At 37.2% G+C, this 25,389-nt stretch overlaps 1 protein-coding gene across 1 annotated transcript in view; it reads left to right on the forward strand.

Annotated features, from left to right (window-relative positions):
- Nucleotides 1–18,589, forward strand: part of STAP1 (signal transducing adaptor family member 1) — a 38,582-nt gene extending 19,993 nt beyond the window's left edge. Inside the window, exons 3-9 of the mRNA XM_007530335.3 lie at nucleotides 757–870; nucleotides 2,155–2,211; nucleotides 3,650–3,822; nucleotides 5,545–5,673; nucleotides 12,881–12,950; nucleotides 15,524–15,620; nucleotides 16,663–18,589. Of these exons, the coding sequence (XP_007530397.1) occupies nucleotides 757–870; nucleotides 2,155–2,211; nucleotides 3,650–3,822; nucleotides 5,545–5,673; nucleotides 12,881–12,950; nucleotides 15,524–15,620; nucleotides 16,663–16,697 (675 nt within the window). The 3' untranslated portion in view covers nucleotides 16,698–18,589. The remainder of the gene's footprint in view (nucleotides 1–756; nucleotides 871–2,154; nucleotides 2,212–3,649; nucleotides 3,823–5,544; nucleotides 5,674–12,880; nucleotides 12,951–15,523; nucleotides 15,621–16,662) is intronic.
- The last annotated feature ends 6,800 nt before the right edge of the window (nucleotides 18,590–25,389 follow it).

Consider the following 25,389-nt stretch of genomic DNA (forward strand, 5'->3'; position numbering starts at 1 on the left):
AGAAGTCAACATATCTAAGACTCAGCCTATATATTAAAAAGATTCAGTCTGTGATTTAAAAAGTTTGAGACATTCAATCAATTTTTCCCCTCTCATATTACTTAATAATGATTTATATGACTACAAATTGATAGGAGTATATATAAACACCATTCCCTCCACCAAAAGACTGTTACCAAAAGACTGTGTCTTTTGGTAACTTAATTTTTTTTTTTAAAGTGATGCTTGATTTTTAACAATGACTTCAAAATCCCTGAAAATTTAATAACTTTGCAAACCTGTATGAACTATGCCTAATACACTACCACAAATAAAGGATTTCCAAATGTCCTGTGGGTTGGGAACCAAGTGACATGGCCAATTGAAAACCAAAATGTTATGCAAGGTACAAATCAATTGAAAGGAAAGTATTTCTGGAGTCGGGCAGTAACTCAGCAGGTTAAGCACACATGGCACCAAGTTCAAGGACCAGCATAAGGATCCTGGTTCGAGCCCTCTGGCTCCCACCTGCAGGGGAGTCGCTTTACAGGCGGTGAAGCAGGTCTGCAGGTGTCTATCTTTCTCTCCCCGTCTTCCCCTCCTCTCTCCATTTCTCTCTGTCCTACTCAACAACAATAACTACAATAATAAAAAAAAAAACAAGGGCAACAAAATAAATATTAAAAAAAAGAAAGAAAAGTATTTATTTTCCTCCCAGAAAGAACAATGTATACTGCCTAGAAACTAATTTCATGAAGTTTCCCCTTATTTTTGCAGTATGTTGACAAGTTAGACATCATAGACCTCACATGCCTTACTGATCAGAATTCAACTGAAAAGAACTGTACAAAATTCACACTGGTTTTGCCAAAAGAGGAAGTTCAACTGAAGGTGAGTGAGGAGAAGCAAGTAGTTTGCACAAGCTGTGGCTGTAAAATTCACCTCTTCACAACCCAGTTGCTGAGGTAAAGTGGGAGTCATTAAGAGCAAAGTCAAGGGCTTTGAGGTCCTCATGCTTATGGTGGAAAAGGACCTACGTTGGAGGTGAGTGTTTTGCAGACACCTATCACAGGGAGATGAGAGATTGTACCTCTGTGTCAACAACTGTAATGTAAACCATTAACCCTCCAGTAAAATGACAGGAAGAAAAAAAAATAAGCAAAGCCAAGTATAGTACTTCGTAAATATTTATAGCCTTTTGCCAAGAACTGCAGTTTTCTAAATAGGGACTTTAAAAGGCATGTCCCCTTGTTTAGTACACAAACAAGCTCACGGAAACCTGATGCTTCTGTCCTCTGACTAAGTCAGTGATCCTACCTGCTGTTTTATAAAACTTGTCCTTGAATTGACATTCAGGAATCTGGTATTCACAAAGTTCCCAGATGACTCTGGGACATGTCCAACATTATTTGTACAAACATTTACTTGTTTAATTTGATGGGATAGAAATTGAGAGAGGGGGAGTCGGGCTGTAGCACAGCAGGTTAAGCGCAGGTGGCGCAAGACATAAGGACCGGCATAAGGATCCCGGTTCGAGCCCCGGCTCCCCACCTGCAGGGGAGTCGCTTCACAGGCGGTGAAGCAGATCTGCAGGTGTCTAACTTTCTCTCCTCCTCTCTGTCTTCCCCTCCTCTCTCCATTTCTCTCTGTCCTATCCAATAATGACAACAACAATAATAACTACAACAATAAAACAACAAGGGCAACAAAGGGAATAAATAAATAAAATAAATATTAAAATAAAAAATTTAAAAAAAAGAAATTGAGAGAGGAAGGGAAAATAAAGAGAAGGAAAGAAAGATAAACAAACACCTGAAGCATTGCTTCACCACTCTTACCCTCGTAGGTAGGTTAAAGTATATTCCTGAAGTATTGTGAAAGTTGTATAATGACATTTAAAGTTGTGTGATAAAATTTTCTCATATTTGTTAATTTTATGAATAAAATAATACGATGTTTTGATAAAAAAATAAAAGGAAAAGGAAAAAAGAATTACAACTGATTTTGACTTAAAGCAGTGGGCTCCATTGAAAGAATATGTATCAGTCTTGCTGCAGGCTTTGTGAACTGACTAGTGAAAGCCTAATGTTATTTCACTTTAATAGAAGTGTTAGTATTCATAGTCATTCATGAGTTTTCTTCCTTGTATTTTTCTGTTCTTATCTTCATCTTTAGACAGAAAGCACAGAAAGTGGGGAAGAATGGAGAGGCTTCATTCTTACAGTAACAGAGGTAAGCAGAACATTAGTTTTGTCTAGTTGATTGATTCAATTGATGCTAAACACTTACTGTGAACCTGTTGATGGTATAAAAGTGAAAAAGAAAGATTAAAAACTCCTAAACTTATTCATGAGATTTATACTTTTTAATCAGGTGGAGAGGGAGAAAAGATAAACAAGTAAGCAAGCAAGATGATCGAAAATTCTGACGATCATTGTGAAGAAAATAAACGAGGCTAGCTATAGAATAATAGATAAATACAGAGGTCATTGTTTGGTTTTATACTTTTAATAGTTTTTCTTTGTGGAATCCAAATTTTATAGCCTACATGGCCTCTTAAAATACTTTCCAACTCCCTTTTTAGTCATCTGATATGTATTTATAAAATGCTGAGGCAGGTTTTCTGAATAGCATACAATATTAGAGGGAGATACTATCAAAATGAAAAATCACCTTTAAACATTTGTTTTGTGAAGCTAAAGACAATTTTGGGAATTTATGAGATAGAAAGTAAATAGAAAGGAGATTTTAGGGTCTTCTTCCCATACCTCAGTGGACTTTATACACCCTTTGGGAGGTATATTCCCCACACTGGAGATCAGGCTGATGATCAGACATGGCTGTCTCAGAAATAGAGCATAGGTATGAGCCCATAAAGGAAAACATTTTACCATTTGTATTATACTAGCACATTGCTGGCCATAATGAGGTCTAAATTAGGGAAATGGATATTATCAAGATCAAATAGTCTACTCAATAATAAAGCTCCATCTAAGGTATATAATTCTAAGATGTGCGTCAAAGTCTGAAGTATACTCATAAACACACTAAGATGTAGACCTCCACTGACTCTCACTCATCTAACAAATAGTTCCATTTCAACCTGTGTTGCCAAATGGTTGGCTGTACCTAGCCGAGGCTAACTATGGAATTAAGTCCCTTGTAGGTTCTCTAGGCTTTCTTTGGAGATGAGAATGAGTGAGTCAGAATGACAACTGAGAGATTGTTTTTAGATAGAAGCAGAGAGGCAGATAGTGACAGAAACAAAGACAGAGATGCCAGAGCACCAAGGCTTCTCTCAGTGGAGAGAGGGCCAGGCTCAAACCCGGGCCACATGCATGGTAAACCAATACAGTCTCTGTGTGAGCTATTTCACCAGCCTGAGAGATTTGTTACTTGGATCAATTTGGAATACAATATGGGTAAATTCTGCTCTAGAACCATATCATAAGAACGGTTCTCGGAAGAAGTTCAGGTACCCTCTACACTTCAAGTTGGATTTTGAGGCAGTTCTGAGCCACTTACTCTATACCAAATCCCTAAATTGTGATTGTGCCCACCAGTCCCTCTCAGGGAACAAACAGGTTCATTATTCAGTTCAGGAATGACTAACTACTGAAATTAGTTTATTTTGCTATTTTTATTTACCTACTGCTTTAATTGGTTTTAGCTGTCAGTTCCCCAACATGTATCACTCCTTCCCGGGCAAGTAATTAGACTACATGAAGTCCTAGAGAAAGAGAGAAAACGAAGGATTGAGACAGAACGACTACCAAGTACATCTCTGGAAAAAGAGAAGGAGCCAACCGAAGATTACATGGATGGACTGAACCCTATGCCAGCGTAAGTGCCCAAATGACCTCCAGTTTTTAGATTGTTAACAATAATTTCTAATTATCAAGGAGAGGTAGTTACTGGCCTCATTAAACTAAGGATAACAAGGTGTCTCATGGATAAAGAGTGTATCTCAGGGTACATGCCACATTTCCTCTCCTATGTCATGATCAACAAATGCAAAATGCAGATCTGAACTAACCCTCTCACCACACAGGAAATCCCCATCCACCCACACCTTTAGACCAAATAGATATTCTTTCCAAAGCTCAACCCTAAATAAAAGTGGCTGTGAAGAAGGAAGGAAAAGAATTCCTTTTTTGTCATGCAACTTTATGATTAACTGATTTTCTATTTAAAAATACCAAATAATTTTAAATGCTATTCATTTGCCCAGTCAATTAGTGAGCAGTCACTAAATTTACATTTTGAGGAAGGCATTTCATAAAGTGAATAAGATGTTGGGAAAGTGAAGAGGCACAACACATGTAGAATTCTCCTCTCTCTCTCTCTCTTTCTTATATGCAACAATATTCCTATATTGTTGAAAGGTGTGACGAAGATTAGGAGTTCTTTCCTCCTAGAATCTTGGTCCTGTCAATGAAATGTCCCTCTAACACCATCTTTTGTATCAGGTTCTGATGCACATTTTATTCATACTAAAATCACTGAAAGCTATCAACTACCACTGAGCTAAACCCAGTGACAACTGAGGGACTGATAGTTCAATGTCAGACAGGCTGCTTCTTTTTCTTAGTTGCTGAATAAAATATGTTTACTTAAGATTAACATCATTCCTTGTCTCACCACTCATGGATTCTGGCTGTTAAATTTTTGGTATTTCATATTCTGCCAGATTTTCTCTCTGACTATATATTTCATTAGGCTATGATATTAGTTCTAAAAATGAGAACTTTATTAGAACATTTGCACATAAAAACATCACCAGAAAATTATATCAAATGGAATTAGTTCAGAGAATATATAAGGAACGCATGTATAGAAATGTTTTTGGGAATGGTGCTAAATGGGAAACTGGGGAATGTTATGCATGTACAAACTACTGTATTTACTGTTGAATGAAAACATTAATTCCCCAATAAAAAATAAATTAAAAAATAATAAAAAAAGAAAAAAGAAATGTTTTTGGGGAAAAAAAATGTCTTGGGAGGCCAGGCATCCTCGCAGCTGGTAAGTTACACATGTTGCCATGAAAAAGCACCTGGGTTTGAGCCCCTGGGATTCGAACCTGTGAGGCAAAAGCTTCACCAGCACTGAAGCAGTACTGCAGTACTATAATTCTCTTTATCCCTCTCTCTCACCCACTTATCTCTCTATCATAATAAAGACTTAAATTTTTTTTTAAAGAAAGAAATGGTTTACATACCTGAAAAGAAACTATGAACAAATATTTATCCAAGAGCCCATTATAAGCCAACTTAGGGACACAATTTCCACTTGTTTTAGATTTTCAAATGTAATGTGGATTATATTCTTGTCAGTAAGTAGATAACGTTTCAGGTCCTTCTTGGTAACAGGATCTTAGCATAAGCATACCCATGGTGGTAAAATCTTACAATAATAGTAATTCATTCATTGTAATTGTAATAATAAAGCTGGAAATTTTGAGAAAAATTTTAATGCAGCTCAAAGTCATTTTTAGTAGCATTTTAATTAGCAATGCTCTCCATAAGTTAAAAAAAAAGGCTCTACTTTTTATCTTACCTCTAGATGTTTTTATACAGTCTCCAGGAAAGAAGCCACTGAGATGCTTGAGAAGAACCCTTCATTGGGAAATATGATCCTGAGACCTGGTAGTGACAGTAGAAACTACTCCATCACCATCCGACAGGAGATAGAGTATGTTTAATTAATCATATGGAATTGTTAAATGAATGCTATTACCTTAGCAAGGAAAATCACACAAGCCCATGTCAGCAACTGCAATGTATTTTATTAGGGCTTAAATCTGAACACAAAAACAAAGAATGCTATGTAAGTAATGTTAGCTATTGGGCGAGGGCAAATATTGTCAGTAGGCAAGAAAAAAAGAGCAAATTATTTTAGACCTGGGTATTGTCCAATTCTTCATTTATCCATTTACTTCAACAAATATTTATTGAGTAACTACTATGGATTCAGTATTACTAGAGATACTTGAGAAAAAGTAATGAACAAAGCAATATCATTGTTTAAAGAGTTTATAGTCTCAAAAAAAAGTTTTTCTTATAAGAAGGAACAGACTACAAATAAGTTCATGAATTCAAGTATCATATATATGGTAATAAGATTTCTATGGGAGTAAAATAAAGGATGCAGGGGACAGAAAGTCTCAGGAAGGATATAGAAAGAAATGGTTTCTGTTTGCTATTATTGTTTTAATACAGAATTGGCCAGGGAAGGTCTGTTTTATAGACTGACTTATGAAAGCAGAGACCTGAAGGAAGTGAGGGAAGAAACTACGTCAGTATCTGGGACCAGAACAATGGGGCCAGCATATGCATATGTTTAGGGGCAAGTGTCTGCAGTTTACTTTGTTCAAGGAACTGCAATGAAGTGAGAAATGCAGAAGCCATAGAGTGCTTTTCCAGAGATGGTGGTAGTGACTGATTTCTCACAGTCCTGCAGCTCTGTGTAGGAATATGGGTTTAACTCTCAATGACATAAGACACCACTGGACAACACTGAATAAAGATGTGACACTATCTGGTTATCTTTTTTTTTTTTAAAGGCCCATTTAAGAGCTCTTGTCAAGTTAATAATTTATTTCTAGTAATATGGTTCCCCTTTGATAAAGTCTACACCTATAAACAAAAAAATGTTTTTGTGTAGTGTGGCTAAGAAGGTTGGATTGTTCAAAGCTCACTCCAGCTATTAGAGTCCATGAAAACTTGCTTTTTTTTTTTTTTTTGTCCCCAGGGTTATTGCTGGGGCTCAGTGCCTGCACTATGAATCCACTGCTCCTGGAGGCCTTTTTCCTATTTTGTTGCCTTTGAGCAAGGCAACAGAGAGAAGAGAAGAGGGGAAGACAGAGAGGGGGAGAGAAAGATAGACACCTGCAGACTTGCTTCACTGCTTGTGAAACGACCCCCCCTGCAGTTGGGGAGCTGGAGGCTAGAACCAGGATCCTCACCCCGGTCCTTATGCTTCGTGCCATGTATGCTTAACCCCCTGTGCTACCACTCGACCCCCGAAAACTTGCATTTTTATGGGGATTCTGACTTAGTAAGCACATTCACACTGACAATCTACTTAAAATATGCAGATTTCTGTCCTAAATGAAAATGTTCCATAAATGATTTTCTTTCATATAAAAGCATAAACAGAATTTTTTTTTCCAGAGCTGAGACTTTGCACATGCACAATTTCACTGCTCAGGGCTACTTTTTCCATACAGATAGAGAGACTGAGGGACATCACAGCACCAATCCACCAAAAATATCACTAACTGCAAATAGACTAAGTATCAAGGCATTAACTTTGAATTAAGAAGTACAAGAAACTAATCACATACAAAACAAAATTTTAACTCTGACATTATAAGTGCAAGTATAAGCCATGGCCCTGAAGGCCTCATTCATTTGCCAGTTACTTCATACACAGAAAGTTATATTATACATTAGCCATGTGCACTGAATACAGAGCAAGAATGTTACATGGTAAACCAGATCCAGTTCTGAGTATGAAGTTAGAGAATTTTCAGTTTCATTATGTTTTATTTTCCTAGTAATTATGGGCTCATATTTGGAGTAATGGGTTCTCAACTATATGAGTACCCATTCATTGGGGAAACTGACGATCCTTCCTAGCCGACTGAATCCACATGGATCCCAGTCACTTTCAAAGCCAGCAACAAGCAGCTCCTGACAGCTTTCAACCTGACGCTGTTGACTGGCTACGGAAGAAGGGCAAACGCTAAAAGAAGAAGAACTATATGGCAGAATATAGATTATTCATTTATAACTCGCTTTTCTATTTGTCCACCTTGAAACAAATCATAGAAGGAATAAAGAGTATGACTGCTTAGAAGTAGAATTTCTCAGCTCTTGAAACAAAAGTGCATTTTTCTATGTAGTATCTCTTTCTAGATCAAAGAGTTTGTCCTTTTTCAAGGTGTAGGAAATTGAGTATTACATAAAATACTGAGTGTCTTAACTATTACACTTTCAAACATATAAAAAACTGAATCAAAATGTATCTTATAAATGTTTTAATCTTTAAGAGATTTATTCTTACAAGAGAGAGAAGTATTGAAGAGGAGAGAAACTGAGACCAGATCACCTCTCTGACAGACAGACAGAGTGCTTGGGACTGAATCTAGGGCCTCACACATCAAAGTTCTGAGTTTACTCACTGAACCACTTCCCCAACCATCCTTACAGACTTTTTTTTTTTTAAATCAGAGCATTGATCAGACAGAATTTTTTAAAAAAGAAAGTTAATCTAACTACCTAAAATAAAAATTAAATCACATAAAAGGGAAATTAGTTTCTTTCTTCACATTCTTTGTTTTATGGAATGCTTGATTCATTTGCTTGTGAACTGTATGTTACTATTCTGAATGAAATGGGCAAAACTTCAAGACTTAATGGCTCTTTAAGCACTATATTTCCTACACAATAGCAGCCTAATCTTTTAAAAGTCATACTAAATAGCTTTTGCACTGTGTTCTAGTAGTGAGCTACTGTTGTAGATGTGGTCTGTGAATGAGCTGAGTTTCCATACTTAGGATATGAGTTTGATGTCACAGCTTTGTTTTTTTAAAACTTATATTAAATTAAGCCAAAAGAGTTTATATCAATGTCAGTTAATTCTATACATTGTAAGCTTATTTCCAGTTTGAATTTATATGAAAATTCATGCCTTTGTACAGCTGATGGTCATAAATACTTATAGCATTTAATAAAACTAATAACCCAATATCAAAACATGGTCACATTTAGAAAGTAAAGTGTCAAACTAAAGAATTCTAAAATGAGAGTCCTTTTGTGTGTGTGTGTGTGTGTGTGTGTGTTTAGATCTTGGGGAATAGTTTATACTTGAAAGTGGCTAACGAAAAATTTAACATTTATTACAAAATGTCCCTATAAATCATTTCTATGATATACAGGATTGTAGTATACTTTTTATAACCTTGCAACAGATCTTTTAGAATGTCAGAATTTAATGATATCTGCTTACGATTACTTAAAATTATAAGGTAGTAATCATAGAGTTTTACTAGTTTGAGAGACTGACTGCAAGCTTATTATAGACTGGCAGAAGTCTAGACTAGTAGGAAGCACCTGTGTTACCCACAAAAACAATACATTCTCTTGCAGGTTGTAAGAAAAAAGGGTTCAGCCATGCAAGTTAATGACTGTGCTTGGGCAAACATTCCAGAAAAGGACAAGTTTGTTTACAAAGCAGTATTTGAAAGTAAACTTCCTCCACCTGTGTGTGTGGTGGGGAGTAGGAGGACTAAAGTTTTCAGCGAGAAGCAAAAGTCACTCTGCCAGTTTATCAGGTGACTCCACTTGACATACAGTGCCATCTATCTTTACCCAGCCCAACGGTGTGTGAATTCTTCAGACATAAGTCATTCTCACAACAAGCTTTATATGTATTTTTGCTTTCTTGATACTGTCATGACTACATGTTGAGCTAGTAGTACAAATAGCTTGGAAAGCCACCGCCCAAGGATGCAGTAGAAAAAAATTATGCAGGGGGCTGGGTGGTGGCACACCAGGTTAAGCATACATAGTACTAAGCACAAGGACCTGGTTCAAGCCCCCGCTCCCCACCTGCAGGGGGGAACTTCACAAGTAGTGAAGCAGGTCTGCAGGTATCTCTTTCTTTCTACCTCCTCCTCCTCTCTCAATTTCTCTTTCCTATCCAATAATATTTTTAAAAGTTCAGAAAAATATTATGCAAAGATAGTATAATGGTTCTGCAAAGAGACTCTCATGCTTGAGGACCCAAAGTCCCAGGTTCAATCCTTTGCACCACCATAAGTCAGAGCTGATCAATGCTCTCATTTAAAAAAAAAAAAAAAGAAAAATGTATGTTTATGCAAACTCCTTTCTTTGTAAGAATTGTGGTCTGAAGCTGAGAACAAGTACTTATCACCACATTTAAGGTCACTGTTTTTTAAAATTAATAGTATTTTTAAAAAATTTATTTATTTCCTTTTGTTGCCCTTATTTATTGTTGTAGTTATTATTGTTGTTGTTATTGATGTCACTGTTGTTGTATAGGACAGAGAGAAATGGAGAGAGGAAAGGAAGACAGAGAGGGGAGATAAAGATAGACACCTGCAGACCTGCTTCACAACTTGTGAAGCGACTCCCCTTGCAGATGGGGAGCCAGAGGCTCAAACCGGGATCCTTCTGCTGGTCCCTTCACTTCGTGCCACCTGTGCTTAACCCGCTGTGCTACCGCCCGACTCCTGTTGTTTTTGTTTTGTTTTGTTTTGTTTTTCAGACCTTTTTTGAGGTCATAATCAGGAAACCTCAAGACAGCAATTTTATAAATCTCTTCTTACCCCCTTTCCTTTGGAAAAACAAAACAATAAATGAAAGAAAAAGAAAGGTCAAACATTACAGTCAAAGCCCAAGTGACTTCAATGGAATTTCTTTCTACCTTACTTTCTGCTTCAGAACTTGGTCCTGTTAGTCAAAAGTTCCTAGAGACCTGTTAACTTTTGCTACCTTTCCTCCTACAACTTAACCATAAATGATAACACTGAGGATGCTATGGCTGTTACTAACGAAGGCTATCGTCCCCACATAGTGTAGTGTAGTTACTGTACCAGGGCTTGACAAATACTTCAGTTAGACACAGTAAGAAGTGAGGCAAACAGTATTTTCCATGACTTAGAAATGAACACACTACTGTTCATAGACATTACCAAGTTATAGCAATATATGTTAAAGGCAGTAAAGAAAAAAGGGTTCTAATTTACTTGAATATGTCAGACACTGTACTCAAGATTTCTCAAATCTGAATTCACAATCTCTCTAGGAGGAAAGGCACTGTCTTCTCTGTTCCATCGACAAATGGCTTAAAGTGCTCACATAGCAGAACTTGAATTTAAACTTATACCTTTCTAGTAATAAAGTTCATGCCCTTTAAATCTATCAGTCTTTCAGGGAATAATGGTCACCTATTTCAAAGGGATACAGGAATTCTAATTGGAATTCGTATTTTCCTTTTAATTTATTGGTGTCTCTGGTGCTTTACTGCCCCCTAGGCTGACTTTTTCAGACAGACAGACAGATACACACACACACACACATACACACACACACACATCAACGTGCCAGAGTATACATGAAAAAACAGGTACTCTACCCAGGTGAGCTATTTGCCAGTCTTAGTGTGAATTTTCAAAAGCAACTATTCTTTTTAGATCTTTTTAAGGTTAGGGTTAGAGATAAGGACAGAGCAGACCACTCCAAATAAGCATGCTCGAAAGACCTCCTCAGACCAAAAATGTTTCCTTTACAGACAGGTCTGTAACTGATTCCTGAATGGTCAGCATGAAAGAATAATTATTTTTGTTTCCTTTTTCTAAAAAGGCAGAGGGTTAATTAGGTTTTATCCTCTGTTTTTAAAGTAGAGTTCTAGAACAGGGGTAGGGAGCCTTTTTTTTTTTTTCTGCCAAAGTCCATTTGGACACTTATAACTTTATTCACAGATTATAAATAGTGATCAACTTAAAAATGAGCACTTAATGTGGTGATGAAAAAGCTCCAGTTGCCTTGGCAGGGCCAGACCAAAAGATTTCTCGAGCCCTATACACTCACAGGGCATTCCCCAACCCTGCTCTAGAATAATCTGTTGGGATTAATTTATTAGTTGATTTCTAGCTAGTATGACAACCCAGTAACATGCTATTCTGCCAAGATATGTGTATATCAGATGAGGAGAGAGTCTATTGACTAGAGGTATATCTGGCTTTACAGAAACATGATCTGAAAATGGAGGAGTGAGGGAGATTAATCTGATAGACAAAGACAGATAATGAATGGTTTTTAAGCAGATTGATAGCAGAATAAGTGCTTGTTAACCTTTCAACAATTAGAGAAAGTCTAATACTGTTGTCATAGTGATTCAAGGAATACCTACTAGTATTCCCAAAACTAGCTGACATGGACACTGATTTCTGTCAGTACAAACTGGTTTATTTAATTCTAGCAAGTAGCATATGTGATGGCTTCTTATTCAGTTCCAGATATATAGTGTGACCAACTCTAAAGTACAAGGGTACATAGAATGGGCTTCTTAAGCAGTGCATCGTAAAAAAATATCATGTGTCTGGGGTGGCAGCTAATTCACAGTGCTATGATTAAAGAACAGAAAACATAAAAAAAAAAATCTGCTGTACATGCATCCCCACCTATGTGTTCTTATAGTTCCTACTATGTAGCTTTTTCTACATTTCTTTTTTTTAATATTTATTTTATTTATTCCCTTTTGTTGCTCTCTTTTTCTACATTTCTAAGTTAGTTGACATCCAAAATGGTAAATAAGGTAACAGAAAGAATGGCCCTCAAGAGCTTTCTGAATGGAATAGTGAAGAAGTAGATAATAATTTGCTTTCCATAATCTTTCCTGCTTTTCTTTTAACAATGAAAGTGTATATATTTATCTACATAGGATTTTATGATAGTGTTTACTTTGTAATTTGCTGGTCTTGAAATAACTTCTGCCTGAAAGATTTTCAGTTTTTAATCCTCCCCCCATTATTCTTCTCATTCACCCACTCCATGACCCGGGTTTCCCTAGTATATAACTCACTCTGCCCCTGGAGTGAAAGAGAACTAGCTAACTTAAAACGAACAAAGCTATAACCACCTAACGTGTATATTGTGAAAAATACATAAAATGTTATATAAACATAAATCTATTTATATATTGTATACATGTAATATATAAGTATATAAAATACGTACATATATATATTTGTTGTTTATTTTGCCAGGCTATAATGAATAGGCTTACTATGCAGGTAATATTCTATACTTACTTTAGTTTGATTTATTGATTTGATGCAGTAGTTTTATTTATTTAATTTTCATTTTAGTATGCCAAGGATCAAGCACTACAAAGTAATGAGCCTAGGAGAAAACTATACTATTGAACTGGAAAAGCCTGTAAGTAGCTATTTGCAATGTTTTTTTTTTTTTTGTGCTCCTACACACACTGACTTTGTAGAATACAAAGAGGTAGCCAGCCTCCTTGCCTACAAGCTAAAGAAAACTGTTGAAAAGCCCCCAACAAGTGCATACTTAGGGTAAGAAGTTAGATATGAGTTGATGGACGAGGCAGAGTTCAAGATAATCAACTGAGAATTCTACCTTTCTCTGCATATTTTTATCAATATAATTGTTTCAGAGAAAAATATTTTTTGCTCTGCACCTGTCTTACATCTCCCAATTATAAATGTTTGAACCTGCTTTTCTTTTTTTTTTTTTTTATCTGTGAATGGGGGCTGGGCAGTGGTGTACCTCATTGAGCACACACATTACAGTGTGCAAGGCTGCAGGCTCAAGCCCCATCCCCACCTGCAGGGGGGAAGCTTCATAAGGGCTGCAGGGCTGCAGTTGTCCCTCTGTCTCTTTTCCTTTCTACCTCCTCCTCCCCTCTCAAATTCTGTTTCTATCCAATAATAATAATAAAAACCTTATTTAAAAAATCTGTGAATGCAGCCTTCCAATGCTTGCTTCAGAAATTCCCTTTTAATAGCAGTAATAGAAAAAAAAGAAAAGGTTTTCTTTTTCTTTTCTTTTTTTTTAAAGGGAGGGGGCTTATTCATGTCTGCAACTCTTCTACCCCAACTGACTTACCATGACAGTTATATAACGTAACCACAGGCTATTGTCTTAGACTCAGAGGTAAGTACTTTACATAGCCCATCAAGTTCAGTTTTTGTCATTACCTGGAGGTGAGCAATATATTTCAGTTATTACTAGTCAAGTAAATTATTAAATTACAGTGAGATAATGTGCTAAATTCTCTGGCTTGGTTTCTTTCTTTCTTCTTTCAATAGAAACAGAGAGGAAGAGAAAGAGTGAAAAAGACCATAGCACTTCTGTTTGCCTCAATGAAATGGGGGCTAGATTCAAACTTAGGTCATGCACATGGCAAAGTGGTCTCATTTTAACATTTACTTTATTTCTTTTTATGGAGAGAACAAAGTACTGCTCATTTCTGGCACATGGAGGTGCCAGGGTTCAAACTTGGGTGCTTAGGTATGCAAGTCCTGTGCTCTAGCACACTGAGACTTCTCCTTCAACCCTTCCTTCTTGATTACTGGCTGTCTCTATCCAATAAATAATTAAAAAAAAAAGTTCAAAAAAAATTTTTTAAAGAAAATGAAGCAGTTGTTAGCATTATGTAAACTTTTTGAGTATTCCCAGATCTCTAAAACAACCTTCCAAATCGTACCAAAGACCTAAAAGTAATAGTGTCACTAATAGTGACAGGAGTGGTAGAAATTCACAGCCTATAAAGAGTAGTTTCTTGGGGAAGGGGCTTGGTGGTACCCCTCTAGCTACTCTAGTTTGAATATTTGCTGCAAAATAAACACCAAACACTCATTTTGCTTTTCACTATTGTAAAGGCAGACATTCTCTTTGGATTTCCATTTGTGAAAACAGATACTAATGTAAGCCTTTCAGAAAAGCTGAGTGAAGCTGCTTGAATGTTTGGAATGTGAGTCTTTTGTGAAAGTTGAGGTTTTTTTTTTTTTTTTTGAACCCTTGAAAAAAATCTGTATTTGTTGTAATAACCGTCTTATTAAGAATTTAGTATCCTGTTCCTCTACTTGTTTAAATTTCAGAGAAGGAGTATTTTCTGGCCTAATGTTAGTCATATTCTCATGCAATAATTAGAGAAGAGCAGGGTATCAAATCATTCTCCACAAAAATGTATCTAATACAGAACTGTTAATTTTTCTTTTTTTTTTATTTAAGAAAGTATCTGTTAATTTTTCAATAGGGAATCTGATATACTTAAGAGTAATTACATGTAAGATAAAAATTTGGTCCTTCAGTGAGCAGTTGAAGTCTTGATATGATTTTTTAAGAGTTTAGGAAATATAGTTACCTCCATTAAATTTCAGTTACTTTTGTCTTACTCTATTCTTAAAAATATTTTTATTTCGGCTAGAGTATAACTGAAAGGGAGGAGAGCATATATATTATTTTTATTTATTTGATAAAGACAAAGAAATTGAGAAGGGGGGGAGAGACAGAAAGGGGGAAAGACATCTGTAGCCCTGCTTCACCACTCGTGAAACTTTCCCCCTGCAGGTAGGGATGTGGGCCTTGAACCTGGGTCCTTGCACACTGTAATGTGTGCACTCAACCAAGTCTGCCACTTGGGAGGAGGATATAGAGAGAGTGAGAAAGCCAGAGAGACACCTGCAGCACTGCTTTACCACTTGTGAAGCCTCCCAGGTTTAGGTGGGAACTGGGGGCTTGAACCAGGGTTTTTGAGCACTGTAACGTGTGCACTCAGCCAGGCACACCATCACCTTGCCCCTACTTTATTAGTGAGAAAGAGAAGAAACAGTGCATCACTCTGGCACCTATGATTCTGGGGTCTCAACTCAGGATCTCATGCTTGAGAGTTCAACATTTCATCCACTACACCACCTCCCATGATGGTTTTACTCAAACTTTATAAACAACTGATGCTGAACCTTCTCTTGCTCTCTATACAGGTAACACTCCCAAGCCTTTTCAGCGTCATTGATTACTTTGTGAAGGAGACTCGAGGAAACTTACGACCGTTTATATATTCAGCTAATGAAATTCTTGGTAGGTTCATCTCATTAAGAAAACAAAACAAAAATATCTAACAGAGGACCCAGTGAAGGTTGAATTGTTATGTGGAAAACTGAGAAATGTTACACATGTACAAACTCCTGTGACTATTAACTTCATTACTCTACTTGATTTTATCAAACCAGTTCAGATAAAAGAAAAACCTACATATACAGAATCACAGAACATAGAATGCCAGACACATTTAAAGGGATAAAGAAGTTGTGGGGAGGCCAGAAAGTAGTTCAGTGGCTACAGAGTTGTAAGCATGAGGTCAGGAGTTTAATCCCTAGTATCCTATATGACAGTATGCTGCTGTGGTTATCCCTCATTAATAAATATAAAAGAAAAAAATGAAGAGGCTATGGGAACTGTCCACTAAGTAGTAGATAGTTGAGAGAGGTATAAATGTAGAAGTCAGAGTACAACCAACCAACCAACCCTTGGAGGGTGGTAAGGAATGTAAGGATCTTATTTAGTACTGGTTACGAACTTGTGGGGTACGCTGTTCATAAATTAATAAAAATTTCAAAACTGCTAATAACCAAGTCATAATCATATTTGAAGCACTACAGTTCTACTGTTGGTCAGGTCTTAAGTTGAATCTGAAACATTCCTTTCTTTAACCTGTACATACTAATTTCTGGCTTTGAAATAGCAGAGTTTTAGATTTTTCTATTTATATGAGAATGAGCAGTGTACCACAGCAGCTCTGAACTATGGTGTGTGTGTGGTCTGGAATCAAATGCCTAATGCATACAGGACCTGTGCTCTACCACTGAGTCATCTCCTGGGAACACAGGGCTTTCCAATGTCCATCCAATAGTGACAATGTTCCCCCTTAGTCTCTGTCCCCTCATCTCTCTGTCATATAAATCATTAGTTCCTTCACTCTTATCTTTGACCTTCTCTGAACATTAATTTCTGAATGTCACTTTTAAAATATAACCACAGTGGATGAAAGGATTAGTATAAATATGACCATCATAAATGTCTGGGAACTAGTTATTAATATAAACTCTTTCTTTTTTTTCAGAGACCAAAGAATTTCCTCTAACATCTCTAAAATAAAAAATAAACTTGGGGGTGAGTAGGAATCGAATATAACTCACCTCCTCCTGGATGATTTTGTCAAAGTATGTAATACTGTGAAGAAAAAAAAAACACCACCACCCTCAAAACATGGCATTTAAATCAACGGGTTTCTTAACTCACAATTCTGTGCATCAGTAAAGTAATAATGATCGGATTAAGTTGGATAACTCTTCCTCTAGTCCCATTGGTATCATTTACAGGACTGTACCACCTGAGGGTTCGACTGGGGGGATGGATGGTCCAAGGAGGCCTCATTTACAAATCCGGTCAACACTGGGATCAACTGATTTGACTGTTTCCACTTCTTGAAGGTATCCCAAGAGCTCTCATCAGAGGTCCTGGAGCAGTAAGGTGATGGATGTATTGCTGCACATTGTCAAGCTGGAATTTTTTTTTTTAAATTATCTTTATTTATTGGATAGAGACAGTCAGAAATCAAGAGGGAAGGGGGTGATAGAGGGGAAAAGACAGACACCTGCAACACTGCTTCACTACTTGTAAAGCTTTCCTCCTGTAGGTGGGGACCTGGGCTTTGAACCTGGGTGCTTGAGCATTAATCTCACATATGTGCTCCACCACCTGCCCCCCAAGCTAGAATTTCTTAATATTGAGGAGACAGTATGGCTTACTAGGAGCTTGTAGTATAGAAGCTGTCAATCGAATACATATCTCCAAGCCTAGTAGCTTTTTATGTAGTTGTATTTTAAAAATTGTATACAATAAAATCCACTTTTTTTGAAGTGGATCTGAGTTGATGACCACTACCACAACCAGGGTAGACAATTCCATGATCTTGAGTACACACTTTCAAGTGATAACTTTAGTGAAGTCCTTAAAGGTTACATGAGTAACCACTATTGAAGTAGAAACATTTTTCAGACTGGTTAGTAAAATATTTTAATTACTCACAGACATGCCCTTTTCATAGGCCCTGAAACCAAATGATCTTTAAGAGTATCTGGAGGTGAAGACAGTTGGTTTCTGCTGTAGAAAATGTGTGTCCTGTCAGTTCAGTGGTAGAGGAAGACAGTGGCAGCGATATTTAAAATAAACTGCAGAGAAATGACTGACTTCCCTGTGGAATACAGGGATTGATTTAATGTCACACCTGACAATTTTTTGTCTAACTCAAGGCCACAAAGTATTTTCCTGTTAATATGCTTTAACATTTGGGTTTACTATCCATATGGAATTATTTTTGCCTAAGAAGGACTAGGTTGTCATCTATCTGGATTTAGATATGTAACTATCCCAACATGTTAAGCAATTACCTTGTCTTTGTTAAAAAAAAAAAAAGTTGATATGATTCTGTGGATCAGGTGATGCTTCAGTCCTTTGTGAAAATCAAGTTCTGATTGCTATAGCTTTATAATGATTCTTAGTCAGGAAATATGAAATAGTTTGTACTAGTTTTGTCTTCTTGAGTGAATTTTGGTATACTCTTTCAAGGCTTTATTTTCTTTTTGAAGTCTTCAAAAGCCCTTATTTCATCCCTTTGTTTTAGACAGAAATTGAGAGGGAAAGAAAAAATAACGCAGCCCTGTTTTGCCATTCATGAAGTCTCACCACTGCCGGTGGGGCCCTGGAACACTGAACAGGTGTGCCAACACTTTGCCCCATATTCCCAGCTCTCCTGGGTCAAAGTGGCTGGTTAATTTGATCTCACCACAGAATCTTTCATTTTTCCTATTTTTTCCAATTTCATTGCTATTTTTCATTTAAATGCTATGTATTTAAATTCATCTGTCCCAATGTAAAATGCATTATAACTTTCCTACTAAGTACCTAACAGTGTTTCACAAGTTAACATGTTGGCTTTTAATTAAGTTTAAAATATTTTCTAATAACCTTAGGCTCCACTTCCCCTTTGATGAGACAGGATCACTTTGTTAGTGGTTTGTATTTTAGTTTTGGCCAACTAATTGTATGGTTTTAATTCTTTCAAACTTATTTTATGATTCAAAACATGGTCTTTTGTGAATGTTCTGTGTAAATATGGAGAAAATATGAATTGGCCTATTGTTGGGCTAAGTGTTTTATTGGATTTAGAAGTCAAACATAAGTTTGGCTGATAGTGTTTACATTTTCAATATGCTAATTTATGTTCTACTTATCTATTCATAATTGACTTTTTCAATAGAATGATTATGATTTATTTCTCATTTGATCAATTTTTGCTTCAACTGTCTTGAAATTCTTTTGTTAGGCTGTGTATTAGTTTCCAATGACGCATGGCAAATCACTACAAAGTGGTTTTAAAGACACATTATTTCAGTTCCTGTGGATTAGAAGTCTGGGTATGACTTAGAAGTGTGTTCTGAAAAAATTACAACCAAAGCAGTGGCCAATATTGGGTGTCATCTGAGACTTGAGAGAGGATCAACTTCCAATCTCAGATTATGGGTGTAGATTCATTTCCTTGTGATTCTAGGACTGTGACATCTGGCTTCTTTAGAGAGCTATGGAGAGAGACTGAGGGGGTGGAGGAAAGGAGGAAGGAGCTACAGAGAAAAACCTACTAGCAAAATGGAATCTGATAATGAATATAGCTGTCATGGAACTTTACAATATAACCACAGCATTAACTTTCCATTACCTTTGCTATAGTCTAATTAGGAAAAACAAACTAAGTTACGGGTTCAACTTACCTTCAAGACAGTGGGTTGATATGTATTAATACCAAAAAATTGGAATCATGGATCATCTCAAAGATTATGTCACTACAATCATGTTTCTAAGACTACTGTCTTCTAATGGATTAACTTTGGTATTATGCAATAACTTCTTAGTCATTATGTAAATTCTCAAAGTATATTTTGTCTTATTTTAATAAAGCCACTCCATTAAGTGTTATATATATTTTATTCCCTTTTGTTGCCCTTGTTGTAATTGTTGGATAGGACAGAGAGAAATGGAGAGGAGGGGAAGACAGAGATGGGGAGAGACAAGACAGACACCTGAAGACCTGCTTCACCGCTTGTGAAGCGACTCCCCTGCAGGTGGGGAGCCGGGGGCTCGAACCGGGATCCTTGCAGGTCCTTGCACTTTGCACCACCTGCGCTTAACCCGCTGTGCTACCGCCCAACTCCCTTAAAAAAAAGTATTTGCATGGTTTATCTTTTCCAATCTTCATATTCCTATATATGTCAGTCTATTTAAAATTGTAAGGGAACTGACTTATGAATACACGGAATTCAAAGGGCGCTAGCACACTTCAAACAAAGTATCTTCTATACTGTAAAATTTTCTTTGAAAAGCAAAGATATGAAGAAAAGCAAATGAGATCAGAAATTTGATTTTCTAAAAAGGTTCAGACCCATCATGATGGTGTTGTAGGAAGCTTCAGGGAATCCCTAGAGTTGTTTTTGGAGTCTGGCTTCATAGTGTACTCTAGGCATAGTAGGAATACTTGAACCCTTCAATTTGAGTTGGGATATGAGTTGTAGAGCATCTGGGGGTTAAAATCTGGAGACAGAGTAAGTTAAAGTGATTTCAATAAAATACTATCTTTAAAAAAATGATTTTGACTCAGCATTCAACTTTCTGACACCAGGTGCATGGAATAGCAATGGTCTAAAGATAATTGAGGGGGGGCAATAGATGGGGAGCAAAAAATACTTGTAGACTTTGTCCCCATTTGTTAAGCTTCCCCCTGTAGGTGGGCTCCAGGGGCTTGAATCCAGGTCTATGTGCACTGTAATTAATGTGTGCTCTCTACCAGCTGTGCTACTGTCCAGGACTTCTGAGACTTTCTTAGTAATAATGCAAGACATAAACCTAGATTCCAAGAGATGAGTAAGTTCCAAATACCACTAATAAATCTACACTTAGACATATAATAAATTGCCTGAAACAGACAGATTTCTTTGTAAAGGTGGAGTATTTAGACTGACAACTGACTCAACAGCAACAAGTTTCCTATGAATAGAAAAATAGAGCATGGTGAAAAAATAAAAAAATTACATTAAGCAAAACATATGTACGCAAACATGTAACTTTGCACTATGCAAGCAAAATAGTTATTTCAAAGGCATCATGAACAAGTAACATTTGACTCACCAAATGAAGTACTAAAGGAAATACTCTATTTAAACACTCTCAGAAGCTTTACTAATTAGGGTGTGGGAAGTGAGAAGAGAAGGAACTAAAGTATCATTCTGGCACATGAGATACTGGACATCAAATTCAAGACCACAGTATAGAAAATCTGAGAGTTCCTTTTGTTAGTATTATTCATAATAAATAATTCCCATACTTAGCTGCATAGTAAATCCCTGTCCATGGAAATAAATTTGGCAAAGTGAAGGTGGCTTTTTTCTAAGCCACTAGAGTGGAGGTTTTGGAGTCACCTGAAAGTCTTTTCATGTCTGACTCTGATGGTGACTGCAGATTAGAGCAAACTCAAGTTTCTCCAGGTGGTCTAGTTTACGTTTCCTCACCTTATACCTACTGAATATTCAAAGTGGTGAGAGCATGCAAGAGAAAAGCCAAACAGAAGCCATGTAGCCTCTGATGACCTAGCCAGAATGTCCTAGGGTGTTATGTTGCATTGTTCTTTTAACTGAGGCAGCAAAAAATTTCCCTTTGGTTCATGGCCAAGTGGAAACAGACTGTCTCTTGATGTAGCAAGGAGAGGTGTTGAGATTGAGAAGAGCACACGAAACTGGAAATACATTGCTCGTGATGAGGATATATTGAGAAATGTGTAGTTTGGCTATTTTGTCATTGAGTGAACATCACAGTTGACGTATATATTATCTTATAGATTACTATAACTAGATACAGGGATGCTCTCTTGGCATATGCAGCCTGTTGATGCCAAAGATTATAGGCAGTACATGACCATAAAGTATAAAAAGATAAAGATGATTCATTTTGGCTATAAAATCAATGTACAAAAATCAGTGGCATTTCTCTATGCAAACACTAAAACTGAAGAAGACATCCAGAAATCACTCCCATTCACTGCTGCAGCAAAATCAATAAAATACCTAGGAATAAAGCGGACCAAAGAAGTGAAAGACTTGTATACTGAAAACTATGAATCATTATTCAAGGAAATAAAAACTGATACCAAGAAATGCAAAGACATCCCATGCTCATGAATTGGAAGAACAAATCAACAAAATGAATATTCTCCCCAAAGCCATATACAAATTTAATGCCATACCCATCAAAGTTCGACCAAGCTGCTTTAAGAGAATAGAACAAAAACTACAATCATTTATCTGGAACCAGAAAACACCTAGAATTGCCAAAAACATCTTGAGGAAAAGAAACAGAAATGGAGGCATCACACTCCCAGATCTCAAACTATATTATAAGGCCATCATCATCAAAACAGCCTGGTACTGGACAAAAAAGACACACAGACCAGTGGAACAGAATTGAAAGCCCAGAAATAAACCCCCACACCTATGGACATCTAATATTCGATAAGGGGGCCCAAAGGATTAAATGGAAGAAGGAGGCTCTCTTCAATAAATGGTGCTGGGAAAACTGGGTTGAAACAGGCAGAAGAATCAAACTGAACCACTTTATCTCACCAGAAACAAAAATCAACTCCAAATGGATCAAGGATCTGGGTGTTAGACCAGAAACTATCAAATACTTAGAGGAAAACACTGGTGGAACACTTTCCCACCTAAACCTCAAGAACATCTTTGATGAGACAAACCCAATTGTAAGGAAGACTAAAGCAAAAACAAGTCAATGGGACTACATCAAAGCTTCTGCACAGCCAAAGAAACTATCACATAAACAAAGAGACCCCTCACAGAATGGGAGATCTTCAAATGCCATATATCAGACAAGAGACTAATAACCAAAATATACAAAGAGCACAGCAAACTTAGCATCAAAAAAGGAAATGACCCCATTCAAAAATGGGCAGAGGATATGAACAAAACATTCACTTTAGAGGAGATCCAAAAGGCTAGCAAACATATGAAAAACTGCTCCAGGTTGCTGATTGTCAGAGAAATGCAAATAAAGACAACATTGAGATACCACCTCACTCCTGTGAGAATGGCATACATCAAAAAGGACAGCAGCAACAAATGTTGGAGAGGCTGTGGGGACAGAGGAACCCTTCTGCACTGCTGGTGGGAATGTAAACTGGTTCAGCCTCTCTGGAGAGCAGTCTGGAGAACTCTCACAAGGCTAGACATGGACCTTCCATATGACCCAGTAATTTCTCTCCTGGGGTTATACCCAAGGATTCCATAATGCCCAACCAAAAAGATGTGTGTACACCTATGTTCATAACACCACAGTTCATAATAGCTAAAACCTGGAAGCAATCCAGGTGCCCAACAACAGATGAAAGCTGTGGTATATATACACAATGGAATATTACACAGCTATTAAGAAGCATAAACCCACCTTCTCTGACCCATCTTGGATAGAGCTAGAAGGAATTATGTTAAGTGAGCCAAGTAAGGAAGACAAAGATGAGTATGGGATGATCCCACTCATCAACAGAAGTTGAGAAAGAACAGAAAGGGAAACTAAAAGCAGGATTTGAATAAATCTGGAGTAGGGCACCAAAGTAAAAACCCTGGGGTGAGGGTAAGGGTGGACATTTGGCTTCCTGGGGTGGTGGGGTGTGTGTGTGTGATGGGACAGTCTTTTGGTGGTGGGAATGGTGTCTATGTACACTCCTATTAATTTTTATTCATATAAATCACATAATCATAATATTTAATTAATATGAGAGGGGGAAATTATATGTATCAAACTTTTTAAAGCACAGACTGAATCTTTTTAATACATAGGCTGAGTCTTTGGTATGTTGACTCTCTCAAAAGCCTAGGCCAGGGAGAACAGAAACAACAGGTGGCACAGCTATATACAAGATGTTGGGTATTATATAGTAAATCCTAACACAGGACTTTTCAAAGTTAACCCAATTACCAAATAATGTGATAATAACTATCCATTGTCTTCTTGAACCCTAAGATAGCAGGAACCTCACATTTCCACTATAGAGCCTATTATTTCCCCCAGTCCTGGAACCTTAGGGTGGGGCCCACTTTCCTATATGCTTCTCTCAATTCATATCAAATAATATTGCATCCACCAATCACAACCTAATCAACACAACAAGTGCCATCTCAGCATGCTTCACTTCAGACAGTGTCCAGAGACTTCAGGTGTGGAATGACAACCCTTCAGCTTCATTACTCGGGTGAGACCTTTCCTTTCATAGTATTCTTAATTCCATTCCAGGTGGTTCACTTCCTAACAAAGTCCCAAAACCTAGATATAGTCCAGGTCCCCTGAGATAGGGCATACATTCACACGTATCCATAAACTAGGGCAAAATATACCCGAAAGTGTAAGTACACAAGAGTCTGCAGTGAGTAACCCCCAACACTTCATCTGCACTACTATTCCAGTCTTTAGGTCCATTAATTGTTCAACATTTGTCTTTGTTAACTTTTTTCAGCCACCAGGTTCCAGATGCCAGCATGATGCCAACCAGACTTCCTTGGACAGACGACCCTCCCCCCCAATGTGTCCTGGAGCTCCGCTTCCCCAAAGACCCACCCTACTAGGGAAAGAAAGAGCCAGACTGGGAGTATGGATCGACCAGTCAATGCCCATGTTCAGCAGGGAAGCAATTACAGAAGCCAGACCTTCCACCTTCTGCAACCCAAAATGACCTTGGGTCCACACTCCCAGAGGGATAAAGAATAGGAAAGCTATCAGGGGTGGGGATGGGATATAGAGATCTGGTGGTGGGAATTGTGTGGAGTTGTACCCATCCTATCCTACGGTTTTGTTAATATCTCCCTTTTTAAATAAAATAAAAAGATGATTCATTTCAGTTTAACTTAATTTGAATATACAGGTCAATATAAAGGGTAATCATCAAAGCACAAAAGTTACTTACTATAGAGAAAAAAATCGTATAGTTAGGAACGAGAAATCCTATTTATATTAAGAACTGAACATAAACATTTTGGTGATATAGGTTTTGGAAAACTATAAATGTCAGCATGGGCCACCACTATCAAAGGGAAGTGGCTGGGACTATTAGAATAAATACTGGAAGTGATATCTTGCAGAGTATCACAGGAAAGCTACAGTCTGGAAGCCAACAACTTTGAGAAAAGCTACTGATTGGAATGCTGAGCTGTAATATAAGCACAGGGGAAGGGCAATAGGCTCTTTTCCCTCTATCACTAGCATTCTACTCTCTTTTTTGATAGGGGTATGGAGAGAGAAAGACATCCGTAGCACTGTTTTAACACTTATGAGGCTTCCCCTCTTCAGGTGGGGACTGGGTGTTTGCGCATGGTGACATCCACTCTTCCAGGTGTGCCACTGCCTATCCCCTGCATTCCAGACTCTTTCTAAAGTCCCCTATTTGTTGAAACTAAAGAAGACATGTGTTAAAGGGGTAATACAGTTTATAAAGTTCCAGAATACGGAAGTGTCTAGAATTAGGAGATGAGCAGTTAATAGCTGGCACAAACGGAACAAGTAAATACAAACTAAAAGATGAGGGTATAGAAAAGTAGAATTATAGAATAGACAAGACAAAAATAGTAAAAACAAACCCGAATTAAAAATAGGCCGTAAGACAGAATGGCAGAAGTCAATCTAAATATACCAGTTATTATATATAGTGGTTATGCAAAAGACTTCCGTGTCTGGGGCT

The sequence above is a fragment of the Erinaceus europaeus genome, chromosome 3, assembly GCF_950295315.1.
Source record: "Erinaceus europaeus chromosome 3, mEriEur2.1, whole genome shotgun sequence".
Lineage (NCBI taxonomy): Eukaryota > Metazoa > Chordata > Mammalia > Eulipotyphla > Erinaceidae > Erinaceus > Erinaceus europaeus.